General features: G+C 42.0%; 1 protein-coding gene across 2 annotated transcripts; it reads right to left on the bottom strand.

Annotated features, from left to right (window-relative positions):
* Positions 1-2,477: 2,477 nt before the first annotated feature.
* Positions 2,478-11,401, bottom strand: ttc38 (tetratricopeptide repeat domain 38). Of its 2 annotated transcripts, none has more exons than XM_079744095.1 (14): positions 11,279-11,401; positions 9,452-9,529; positions 9,267-9,348; positions 8,917-9,088; positions 7,560-7,733; positions 6,885-6,960; positions 6,487-6,606; positions 6,236-6,295; positions 5,979-6,017; positions 5,672-5,753; positions 5,392-5,557; positions 3,627-3,786; positions 3,289-3,362; positions 2,478-2,918 (listed from the first exon to the last, which is right to left on the bottom strand). In XM_079744095.1, exons 1-14 carry the CDS (start codon positions 11,306-11,308, stop codon positions 2,831-2,833), a joined length of 1,401 nt encoding a protein of 466 aa, XP_079600221.1. In that variant the 5' UTR covers positions 11,309-11,401; the 3' UTR covers positions 2,478-2,830. The 2 variants fall into 2 exon arrangements, with proteins under 2 accessions (XP_079600221.1, XP_079600222.1); XM_079744096.1 differs by having other exon boundaries at positions 9,452-9,579; positions 11,279-11,309.
* Positions 11,402-13,274: the final 1,873 nt, after the last annotated feature.

Genomic DNA, 13,274 nt, shown 5'->3' with positions numbered 1-13,274 from the left:
AATGATATTGAATTGTAAATCTTGGTGCATCTTATGTTAACTGTATAACAAACCTATTGATTTTACCGTTGTTGATGCTCAATTAATAAAGCCTTCCTAGAATCACCCTCTATTGTTTTCTAATTCAAATACATTTTTCTGCAGTCCCACTTGAGGGCCAATACCTCTAATGTATATGTGCCTCCTCGCCCCTGCAGCCTGCGTGGCTATTTGTTTTATAATTCCTCCGGGGCTTTCTCTCTTGGTTCTATATGTTCTTGTGGTAGGCCTTGCCCTTTCAAGATGCTTGTTGATGCACTTTGCGTGTATATCTTTGCATTCCATGGCCAAACTGTCATAAAAAATAGACTCAATGCTCGTCTAGTATGTCAGTCTGGGTTTTCTTCAACACTAACGTTTTACTATGGGAGTATGAGGGAGGGAGGATGGAACAAAGTCAAGCTGGAAAAGGCCATGTGGCGGTGAGCTGGGGAGCCATTTGGCCAGGCATGCCGAGACACACATTGCCAGTGAGGCTGAGCAGCTGGGTTAGCCAGGCGGCCCAGTGTAAACTCAGTGACACATGCAGAGAGCTTCATGCATAATACAAAATTGATATTTATTTTCAAGTTAGTTATTTTTTATGTACACGATTGGATCCGGCCGATGATTGTATGTTAAGAAAAATTGTGTCAGGATAGTGTCAGGATACATTATTTTCTTCAAAAGCTTGTCCACTTGTCTAAGAGTGTCTTGGAAGGCTCTAGATTCTCAGACACCAGTAGTTGTGGTCTGATGGAGCTACCCGTTCTCTCAAGCTTCAGAACAGTGCTTACATGGCCCATGACTCATGTTAAGGACCATATCTGCAAAAACAGATATGGTCAAAGGAATCTAGGCTCACCTTTCACCTGTGACCTGTGTACTGATGATGATTAAGTAGAGAATGACACTGGGAATTAACTTACTCTGAAAACGTGGTTTACTCATCATCTTAGTCCATATCTTTTAACAGCTTTAACCCTTAAGAGAACCTCTTTGGATGGTAGTATTATGGATTACAGAAATACCACTAACCTTAGGTTTACCTAAAGACATGTGACATAGCTATATTTTTTCCAATTTGACGAATATGCAAAACGGACTGGACACTGGACAAGACCCAGATTAAATTGGCAATGTCGGAGCACTTTCAACTTTTCAAACAGTAGCAGAGGTAAAGTACGCCACTGTGACATGTTGATTCATCCAAATAACCATTTCAATCTACTTGAAAGTTGTAATTGAAAATTATATGAGAAAACATTTAACTTGTATGTGTATGATTCATAATTCAATAGTTATGGTGGTTATCACTCATAACTTGTTCAGTGAAATACCATTATGTTTGAGAGGCAAGACCTTAATAGTTTTCCTTACTTTATCTTTAAAGCTACAGGGGACCCCCTCTTCCTATTGGACTATTAGCAAACAGAGAATATCCCATTGAGCACAAGCTCAACAACTCCTGGATAGGGATGCATACCTCTGATGGAGATACCTCTGATGATCTTGTGCGTGGGTAGGTGGATGGACTGCATGAAGAATCTTGTGTGTGAGTAGGCGGAGTGGATGATCTTGATGCCATCATTACTCATGACGGATGTTCCTTGATTATGTCCACAAATTGGACAGGTAGCCCAATCAATGCTTGATACAGATGAAGTAACTTCAGAATTTTAGCAGTGGACTACCTGTAATTCTTCCCCAGACATTATCTGAGGAATAGCTCCTGTGCAGACGCATTGCTTCAAAAGGTGACCGTCCATCATGATGCCGGCTAATTACTTTCACTGAATTAATGTTAATTCCATCCAATGGTAGATTGGCCACTCCTTTCCTGAAGATGGACATTGCTTTCCTTATAGTTCTGTTTGTGTAAAGGTTGGAAATTCATGTTAAAATGAGGTACCCATATAAATGTGCATTTTCCTTATACGATTATGCAGGCTGCGGATGGCGATATTTGCATTTAAAAATCAATTTACCCCGTTTACTTTAGTAACTGACACAGAAGAAAATGAACAGAAGCTGTCAATCAAAGCTCAGCTTTGAGGAGAATGAGATAAAAAGAATGAGGCAGGTGATGGGGATGAGAGAGGAAGAGCAGTTACTGCCCGCTGTGTGCAGGGTAGGATTGGCATTGTGTCCCTTTGCTGTTGAACATAAAGACGATCTGCAATGTTGTTTTTCAAGCAACATAATTAACGCAGATATACAGAGTGTTTGTGTTGTTTAATTGGGCATACAGGTTCCACTGTTATTGCCAAATAATATATATATATATGTTATTTGCCAACAACATTGGAGCCTGTAGGCACAATTGAACAACACAAACCCCTAGAATAATTATAATTTAATGATACATTATTATTGTACGCATTGTATGAATACATTGATAATTTATTCATTTTATATTTGCTCAATCAATGATTGATTTATTTCATTTGGATACATTTTGTGAGGATGTGTGAGCATTTTGTATCTAGTTACATTTCAATTGATTTTCCCTCCTTCCTGGTTATTGATACCAATTCCCAACATTAGGACTCTGCCTAAACAGAGGCCAGAGAGCTGACAATGACAGACGTTGAATGTTACAATGACAGACGTTGTATATGAAATGTGCCACACAAACTACAATGTTCATGATCATAGAAGTAAAAAAAAGAAAGAGAAAAAAAGCATGATGTTGGGGTTCACTGGCAACATCAGGGTTTGCTTGTTTACTTCCTTCATAGCAATTAATTCTAGGTAATATAGATGCCTTTGAAAGGAGCACTGAGATGGGGATGGGAATGTGCGTTGCATCCTAGCCGTGAAGTGCATGGGATCTCTGGATCAGACGAGTGGTGAGTGGGGAGTTATCTTTCTGAGCATCTCGTTCCATCAGCAGGCACCTGCAGGAGAGGGGGAGAACACAGAGATCAATGGACATCTTCAATCCTTCCCCTACGAGGCCTTCCGGATGGAAGAAAAAAAAAGCACGTCATTCAATGATGGATAAAATATAATAATACTACAGAGAGACGACGGGGGTTATGCGGACACGATGTGAGAATACAACATGAAAGGGAATGGGTGCGAGTTTGAGCGCGAGCCCTTTTTTATCTGTGCGTGTGTATGTGTGTGTGTATGCAAATTAACAACGACTCTTTAAGCTTCCTATATATTCGACAGCCGTTATAAACAAAACGTGCCGCTGATAAGAGTCCGTATATGAATGAATATAAAAATAGGAAATATTGCAGATGGAGCTTGTCTCATTACCTGGCCAGTTTGTTGTGGTGCTTGTCGCTGGACTTCATGGCTGCCTGAATGAGCAGCAGGTTGAACACGTCCCGCTGCAGCCACAGTAAACAATTCCATGAGAAGATTAACAAAACAAGACAAGACCCTCTCCCTTTCCCTTGAGCACTGGATATGTTTTGTAAGCTGTGTGTACACTTAGGGGGAATAGAATCCCCTCAACATACAATACCTGGTGTCTGCACCGAAACAATCGATTTCAATGGTCGCAAATACAAAAAATAGGTCTTAGCACGGCCCAGACTGCGGTTCGGTCTGCACACAGCCATCCCGCTCGTTCTCCTGGCCTTTCGCCTCACCTGTGCATCACTGCCCCCTATTTCATTCAGGCGGTAGCGTATGGGCTGCAACAGCTCCACGGTGCGGCTGTAGTTGCCCTGGTCGTACTCCACCATGGCCTGGCACATGGGGACGCCCAGCTTCATGGAGAGCTGGTGATGGTAATTGTCCCCTGGGGCTCTGTGGAGGGGGGCACAGCACCAACCGAATTAGGTTTAGTTTCAGCACAGGAGCAATGTTGTTTAAACATATGTACTGTGTATTCTCTACTGGATGCTTCTTATAGGATAAACAAAGCTTTATACACATTTTTTCGCATGCAAGGGATAATCCACGACTAGGTGTCTGGTTACCGAAGAAGATTGCAAGATGCAGTTGTTTGCCTCCGCAAAAGAATGGAAACACTATGGGTTTGACCATATATTCTGCTTTGACTATTGCTAAAACAACCTTACTACTCCAGCAAAAAGGTAAATTCATAGCAATGGATGGGACCACATTCCAAACATAGTACAACTGAGTAGCGTCAGCCACACTCTATGGACCACCCGGGATAGAGAGCTAAATCTTGTTGTTTTTTTCCATAGAGATGCAAGATTAGCCAGGAAATTCCAAAACATGTTTAAGCTATTATCACCTTGTCAATGCAAAAGTACTAAATCAATAACTTTTGAGGGCAAATTATTTATTGTTTGTATTTTGTAGGAGAATTCTTATTTTTGCTATCTTGTTAACTGATGGTATCTTATTACTTAACAGGGTAACAGGGTTACCCTCGCAGAACATTGGCCAGCTGATGTTAGTCCCTGAAATTTTGCTGTGCTGTAATTATGCAAGAAATATCACTAATAATTAATCCAATATATTGATATAACAATGACCGAAATGTCTTATTCGTTTTTCAGTTACTCCCGCTGTTAAGGACCCTCTTTCTTAGATTTCAGAGAACTAAAATGTAAGTAAAAAGAAAGTAGAAAAGGTCTGTATGCTTGTCAGGATAGGAGAATCACACCATGGCACTCGTAATAAGGCACTGAAAGAGGACAGTGACAGAGGCAGGATGATGCATGGAATCTCTGGCATTACGCTGAATATTCAGCCTTGGAAAGCCATTTAGGATTATCCCTATCCAAAGATGCCTCTATCCCAAGAAAGCAAAGAAGGATATGTAAAGTGAAATTAGAGCTAAATGTGGATTATGTAAAACAGTTTCACCACATCGAACGCTACCACAGTAAAACATGGTATATTATGCATATGATAGAATAAGAAATATAATGTATTATTAGTACACAAACCATTCAATGAATGCAGAGCCCCTGCAGTCCATTTTCAGGAATCCCCCATTACCTGATGACTCTAAAAACCTCCTACTCCCTGGAAGCGCCGCCCCCCGTGCCCTGCCCCTTCCTTAACATTACATAACAGAACAAGCTTTTCTCTCCAAGAGTCTTGTCGCCGTCGGGAACGGAACAGGACAGCTGGGGCGGACAGGCTGTGGTCACCGTGTCAGAACACATTTTAGGCACCAAGACGCACACCAACACGGGCCAGCGGCGGCTGCGAGCACAACGGCCGCCATTCAGACACGGCAGTGGGGGGGGAGACAGAACGCAGCTCTGAATCCAGGACGATTTTTTAGCCTTAATCCATCACGCGCCAGCACTCGTTCCTGTCTACAGCGCGGAGGCAGAAAGAAGGCCAGTTATGTAAAGGGTGGTGGTGGGGGTGGGGGGCGGTTTTGCGGTGGGGAAGGGAGGAGAGAGATGATGGAGCAGAGCTTACTGGGCCAGGTCGCGGAGCCCGTCCAGCAGGCGCTGGGAGGCGTCGCCCTCCTTGGCCCCGAGAGACGCCATGAGGAAGTGGACGTCGTTGAACACCGTCACGTGGTCGTCGGTGTGAGGCAGCGTGGCCTGGACCAGCTCCCGCCATCGGTCCTTCACACACACACCTGCAGCAGACACCATGACAACCAGGGTCAACAGGACGCCTTAAGGTTCAACCAGGTTTAACCAGTTACACCTGGTTAACAAACGATAACCAGGTCTAACAGACTTGTCCTCACCCTCCATCTGCAGTCTGTAGAGCAGAGAGCAGGCGTCCACCGTGTCCAACATGGCTCCAGTAGATTTGAGGCTTTTGTGCACCTGCCATGAAGAAAAGGCCATGTCAGCCTCCAACCACAAACAACACACAATGGACGTACACTAAAAAAACACACATTTTGGCATTTACCAAGGAAAAAAATAACAAAGACAAAAGAAAACACAATTAAGAATTTATTTCTTATCCGTAGCAAAGTTGATGTCGATATGGGTGTGGAGCAAAAAGAGGAGCATAGCCAGAAGAAGAAAATATAAAGAATAACTGACCTTGCTATCAAACACTTTCAGTGCAGCTTCATAGTCTCCCTATGAGGAGAGAAATACAGAAACGATAGATAAATCTGAATTAGCAGCAATAAAATACATGGCACATCCCTTTAAGATAGCTTGTTTGGATCTATTAGTGACAATCCGCCGTGCCTTTCAACTCACTAATGGGACACCGGGCCAATCAGCAAGAGACCCTGCAATGCATTTGAGTGCAATCTATTCGCTTGACTGAGCAAACTCATTATATTTATTACCTTCTCGATATAGTACAACGCCCAGTGCCAGTAGTTATGACAGGCCAGCATGTCGCATCCCTGGACAAATAAGCAAATAAATATCTCTGATGAATAACTTTTCGACACACAAGTAGACTTTGGAAACATTCCTGACACAAGTTGTTATTAAATCTTCTCCATGTGGAGGATATATTATTCATCATGGGGCTTGGGAGTAGGAAGTATTAGAAGAAGGAAGTGATGGACGAAGGAAAGGACTGGGAGCACACCTGCCAGTCCGTCTCGGTGGTCTCAAGGAACTTGAGGCCCTTGTCGACCTCGCCCTTCATCTCATGAATGTGGGCCATAGAGTGGACACACCAGGCATCGTTCCTCGTCATCTCCAGACCCTGATCAGGCACATTTGCGTTAAGTCGTTTAGCAGACGCTCTTCTGAAAATAACTAGAAAATACACAAAAGATATTGTAGTGTGCAGCTTGCTGAAAATAAAGTTCTTAGTATCTGCTACTTTTGAAATGTACGCTAGAGGGAAGTTAGCAAGTGCTAAAGCTAAAGCTGCACAGTTTACATGAAGGAAGTCGATTTAATGTTTTTAATTAACATGATAATAGGGGGAAACGAAGTGGGGATGGAAACACTGGATTTAATGAAGAGGACAGTGATTACCTCTTTGGCAGCTTTCTCTGCTTCGTCATAGAAATGAGTCTCCAGCAACCCGAAGGAGTACAGGCCTTTCAGGTAGCTAACAAACAGAGGAAACCCAATCACATTACACAATATGCACTGGAAATCTCAATGCATCGCCTCAATTTCTGACATCATGAGAGCTCACTTTGTGGTAATTAGGGGGCATATCGATTTTTTCCGGCTGCCAAGGCCCTAAGGCAACACAATGTTGATTGAGCGAATGAGTGAATGAATGAAAAGCGCCGTGCTTTCATTTTTAACTAGTCAATATGATGATTACATTACAATCGACCTGCAGGAGCTTCATCTCACCCCCCTTGTCTCCCTGCAGACTTTTCCATCATACTGAACACCGTCTTCCAGGTGTGAATTGGATTTGGTGTCAATACATGATTACATCATTTGCGACTCCTTGCAAATACACATACATGATTAACTTATTATAGCAACAATTGGTCATAGGTGTTAACCTCTCTAAGCAGGGCATGTCAAGACAAACACATAAGTCCACGTAAGTCCTGCGGCGGTAGTGCTATCGGACTAGAGCCTTCTAAATAATTGGACATCATCGTATAACCTGATGACATTGTATTTACGTCACCCGTTTGAAGCACTTGGGCGTAGATAGCCTCAGGTGAGTAAGTGAGTGAATACCTGTACAGGGGGATCTGTGGCTTCCAGTGAGGCAGGACCCGGGCCACAGAGTCTCTCAACTGAACCTGGGCACCCATGAAGAAGTAGCCGTCATGAGCAAACTTCAGGGCCAGCAGGTCCGTGGGATGCTCCACCAGAATACTTTCCCATACAGCACATGCTTTAGGAAAGTTCCTGTAAGGAGAAAGCGTCGGCCTTTAAGTCCCTCCAATGTTCAAAAACGAAGACGTTTTACACCAAGGCCATTAACCCATTTGTGCCGGCTGCTGCGCGGCGCAACATTGTATCTACTAGATACAATGTTGCGCCGCGCAGCAGCCGGCACAAACCGGTTAAGCGCTTAAGGGTTCCAGGTGTGCATCCATCTACGGTTGGCACAATCTCAAAAAATGAGCAAAGGCACAGGAGATGTTTGATGTGTTTAAAAGGTGCACTGTGTTGCATTTGGGGTCATAGCCGACCGGGCTTGGCCGAAATGTTATATATTATTCATAAGAACGTTACGTTCTACAGACCCTGCCATGTTGCACCACTATGTTTGTACGGCAGTCAAGAATGGAAAAACTGCTTTATTTTGGATTTAGATGTTTGTTTCACAGTTAACAACTGAGATAAGGGCAACTGTGTGGACTATATGCAGTCAACCTCACTATGTGACCCAGGGCTAGATATACCGCATAACGGATGTTGGGCCATCTATTGTGTATGGCTGGTCCTGCAATCATTTGCAAGTATGATAACATAGCATAAGTGTATTGTACATCTAATTCCAAATCTATATTCATCTTATGCTAACTGTGTTAACTGTAGTACCTATTTGCCAATTGCTGGTGCTGCCTTCCTAATTAAAATATGGCCATTGGATAATCAGTATGTTAATGATGCCGTCCTACCATCACCCCATATTGTTCCTGCATTAAAATACTTTTTGCTGCAGTCCCATTTCATGTTCAACAACACCCCAAATTGTAATTGTTACATCCACCAAACCATTCCCACACACAGGGAGACAGAGAGAGAGAGACACACAGTTTTGTGCGTTCAGAATAATTGTGTCAGCAATACGCAAAGTATTTTCCTCACAAGCGTATTTGTTTTCCGCGCAAGACAATTAAACATCCCTGCCATTGATCATATTCAATGCTTTATTTACTAAAATATTATATAAGGCCTCTCCATAAGTATCAGCGCACAATATAAACGCTCTAGATTGAACTATATCAACATTGTCTCTCATCTGAAGATGTTCAAAATGATTCCTATTAGTTTGGCATTGTTGCCAACCGCAAAAACTAAAAATCACAAGTGCAACCACGTTTCTCGACCATCCAACTTCACAGCATAGCCATGTTCCTACCCGACAGAGAGGTGCTCCACAGCCTGGGCGTGGAGCTTCTCCCGGGGTGTGATGTCCTGAGCTGCGGCCAGCTCCATCGTGGTCTTCACGGCACTGGCCAGGCGTTGGTTGAGCCTGATGGAGCTGTTTGTCCCCACCAGCTCAAGACCGGTGGTCATCACATGGCCCATGACTGCGGTGGAAAGGGACCATTGTTAGAGAACCGATTAAACAGTCCTGGTCCCAGATCGGATCTACGGGCCTCGCCAGTCATCTGTGGACTGATGATGATTTAAACAGGGAATGACACCAGGAATGAATTTACCCTGCAGATTCTTTTTGCACAAATGTTGCACCGCATTCATACGTACCAAAATTTGGATCGGCTTCCTTAATTGCAGTCATGCAGCCTGATATTCCACCCAAAGTTTCATCATTACGCCAGGTCACATACTGGATACAGAATGACATTGATTAACTGTGTGTGTGTGTGTGTGTGTGTGTGTGTGTGTGTGTGGGTGTCAGAGGGATGAGTGGCTGAAAGGAGATCGGATACCTGAGAGAGTATTGCGTCATACATTTTGCAGGCCTCATTGCTGCTTGTTGTCAATGGAAGACCCTCATCCTTCCATGCCTGTCCCAACAGAGATGGTCAGAGATTATCCTTTTGCACAAAGAATTCCCCTGTAAGAAAAATACAGGGCTAGGTCTATGGCGATTTCTGGTGGATGTCTAGCCCCATGTGTGTGCCATTATTGTTTATTAGAGAGGGCTTGTTCAAAAAAACACTGGGGGTGGGGGGGGGGGGGGTCACATTAAGAGGGGAGTCTCTGTGTGTGTGTGTGTGTGTGTGTGTGTGTGTGTGTGTGTGTGTGTGTGTGTGTGTGTGTGTGTGTGTGTGTGTGTGTGCAAGTGTGTGTGTGTGGACTCTGATGAAGAAAATAGACTACCACTTGTTAAAGCATTTTTTTTTTTTTTTCTGTTTGTGCCAATGATTTGCTCGACGTTTGACTTCCAAATTATAAAGTTCACTGTTTATTTAGAGACTGAAATTATGCCACATAGAGTCGACCGTAGGCCTCTGCCATATTAAATATGATGTATCCTGGATGGTTATTATGTTACATTATGATTTATTTTTGGAGTCTGACAGTCAGACTGTTTAGACCCTGGGGCTTGGTGAGGCTTCATTGGGTAATGAAGCCACACTGGATAAACAAGCACACACACACACACGCACACAACATTGACATAAACGATTGTTTTGGACTTAGACATTTGTTTCATCCAGTAAACAACCTATAAAAGGCAACGGTGCTGATTGTTGACATTCTACCTCGCTATGTTACCCAAGGATGGTGATAACCAGCCTTGTAAAGCACTGTTATTATACAACCATGGGTAAAGTACAAACTTTCTCCAACATCAATCAATAACGTGCATGCAGGCTGCTCGGCGTCTAGAACTGCAGCTCATCATAAATCGTCTTTGTTTAATAATCGAACAATTAATATGAGCAATAGATAAATAAAAAAACAAACTTGTAATAAGCAATATAGCTTAATACAAGTTTGATTTGTTTCAGCTTTCGAATAATGTTAATAAATACTCCTTCGTGTAAATAGGTATAGAGGCGAATACATGTACTTGAAACGAAAATAAACGATGCCAGTGGTTCTCTATACCACGTACCACCACAGAAAATATTTGTCTCCGTAAGTAGCACCATTATGACAAATGTTATAAAATATAACAAAATATAGTAGCGTAGGCCTGCGGCCCTATTCAGCTACGCACATCTCATGCAGGAGGCACATATATTCTTAAAAATAATATTATTTATTGTTAGCTGTTGTCAGCTGTAGAAAGTGGTTGCACTAGAACACAGACATGGAAACACATACACATACACACACAGCAAGTGAGAACATGATCTCATGGTACATGTATTTCCATCGTACTAGTATTTTGATAGTATTGTTTTTAATCGAAAGTGGTACCAGTGGTACGCGTACCAAAGTTTGAGAACCACGAAGTGGTCTATGCATAGCTTTACATGGGAAAAAGGAGGAATGGGGTCATTTTAGTAATTTCTTAATTTGACTAATTATATGTTTCATTTTGTCGGGTCGTTTCCAGTTGCAGATGAAACACTTCGTTACCTTGATGAGCCCATATAGAGTTTCTGTGGATCCTATCTCGATCTCCTATCTGCTAAGCTCTGTGCAGTATAATACACAGTATGAATCCAAATACTGCCAGTTCTGTATAGTTATGTTTTGTTCTGAAGTTGTACACGTTAGTCCAATGATGTTGAATGTTAGGTTTCGTTTCAAAAGTTATCTAACACATGCCATTTTACCGGATTTGCTACAGAACTTACCTTGCAGTCCCTAAAACTTGAAGCGATCATCTTCAGTAGTTCTGAATCTCTGCAACCAGTAAGGTCAGTGCCGCCAGGTCAAATGCTCAACTAGCGCAAGTCTTCCGGTACCTAGACTACGCCTCCGCTAAAACCAAGTGGGGCACTCCGGAGCCAGACGGGCGGAGCTTGTCCAGCTCCCCCTCTCCGGATTTAGGCCAGCTGGTTGGGTTTTTCTGCTAGCCAATCAACCCAGTTATGTTAAGGGTTATGGTAAGGTTTACAGGTTTACAGGTTTACAGGTTAGGGTTAGGGTTAGGTGTGGAAGGGTCAGTGAGTTATTGTTTCAGATAGATTCGAACAATATGAAATTTAATTTTCACGCGTTTTGGGCAGAACGTTCCGTAGCCAATGGGAACAAGATAAAACGTCTGGACATCAACGACCTAACATTTCTCAAAATCAAACCTGTGTAGTGGCCACTCTAGAAACACATTGTTAAATCGAGGTTAGGGTTAGAATTGTGGAAGGTTAAACCTTCCACAATTCAAAATGTCATTGTATATCATTAATAATGTACATACTTATACAAAATGAATATGGTAATTTGATGACCTATAAAAAATGAATATGGTCATTTTGGTGATGACAAATCCAAAATGAATATGGTAATTTGGGTGATATATCCAAAATTAATATGGTAATTTAAGGGCGTATTCACACCAGGAAAGTCCTTTAGTTCGCTCATTTTGGTCCGGACCAAAATAAAATGATGGTGCGGTTCCTTTTCACATTGCAATTTTCGCAGAAATGACAACAAACCCACATGTGTGCAAAGATCGTTCAATCATCGGACAAAAAGGTCCCCCCCTTTTTAAATAAAAAAAGGGGGAGGAAAGCGCAGGTGAAAGTAATCAAACATGGATATACAGCGTGATATACATTGATCTGCGGATCGGTCGAACACCTTCTCCCTCATCCTGACTCGGAATGTGTTAAATGCGTCAAATTTTTATGTGTGTTTCCAGCATACTTTTTACGTGCTTTTGTCGGACCGTGACAGTCGGGTTAAAATTAGTCATGGCTCAACATGGAGCAAAGAGGAGACGGAATGTATATTGGATATCGGGCCCAAATATCCAATAGACATTCCGACTGTTGGTCCGCACCAGAGATCGATGGTTTTATTCACACCAGCGATTTTTTTGGTTTGGTTCAAACCAAACAAGGCAGGTGTGAATACGCCCTAGGTGATGACAACGAGCAAAAATGGAGCTAAGACCGAAGTTTTGGTTTTAGAAATAATTCTCTAATTGCAAATCAAGCCAGATAAGATTTGTTGCAGACACATCCTTCTTCCTATAGAAGCTTGTTCCGTCTATCCATGGACTTATTAAAGAGTCTATCCCGACATTGAATATCTTGTTAGCTAACAAAAAACAAGGCTTTAGCTATTGTAATGTCAATATAGCAAGCCGTTATCGAATATTACTGGTTTGTTAACGGCAAAGGGTTGGAATTATGTGTTATTTAGCTAGGATGCTAGCTAAAGAATAGTTTATAGCCTATATATTATATATAAGCTAACTATACTGTAGCTAACTAGCTATATATAGCTGACTAAGACAAGGATTAGAAAAATATGTATGTTTATAAAAAAATGTTGCTAAGTATTCATATCCGATTGAAAGATTACAGACCTTGGCCAATAATCTTTGCCGCATACATTTTTACCTGTCCTCAAATAATTGTAATATTTTTTATTTATTTTAGGGAGACCATTGAGTTGACCTGGGGTTAAGCAGAACCAATTTGTAGATCAGAGCAGTAGGCTAAGATTAGATCTTTTGTCTGATATGGGTCAAACACGTTTCTATTCTCCTTATGTCTCTCTGTTGTAATATGATTTTTTCAGACCTTGCAAAAAATGGCAAACTTTACAGCATCAACAAGACAGAATTTAAAGAATCTTTGTTGCAAACAAATATATTATATTTCCTAATGTTCTTGAGAAAGC

The sequence above is a fragment of the Pollachius pollachius genome (genome assembly GCF_949987615.1).
Source record: "Pollachius pollachius genome assembly, chromosome: 9".
NCBI classification, from domain to species: Eukaryota; Metazoa; Chordata; class Actinopteri; order Gadiformes; family Gadidae; genus Pollachius; species Pollachius pollachius.
The sequence above is the reverse complement of the archived record's forward strand: the minus strand, read 5'-3'. Positions and strand labels throughout refer to the sequence as shown.

What these genes read in the sequence shown, in the direction of transcription:
- ttc38 (XM_079744095.1), bottom strand. Translation starts at nt 11,308, where the DNA reads ATGATCGCTTCAAGTTTTAGGGACTGCAAG. An exon ending in CAAGTTTTAGGGACTGCAAG is followed by an intron (nt 9,530 to 11,278) that starts GTAAGTTCTGTA and finishes CTGTTGGGACAG; the next exon opens with GCATGGAAGGATGAGGGTCT. An exon ending in GGGCTCCGCGACCTGGCCCA is followed by an intron (nt 3,787 to 5,391) that starts GTAAGCTCTGCT and finishes CCCCCTCCACAG; the next exon opens with AGCCCCAGGGGACAATTACC.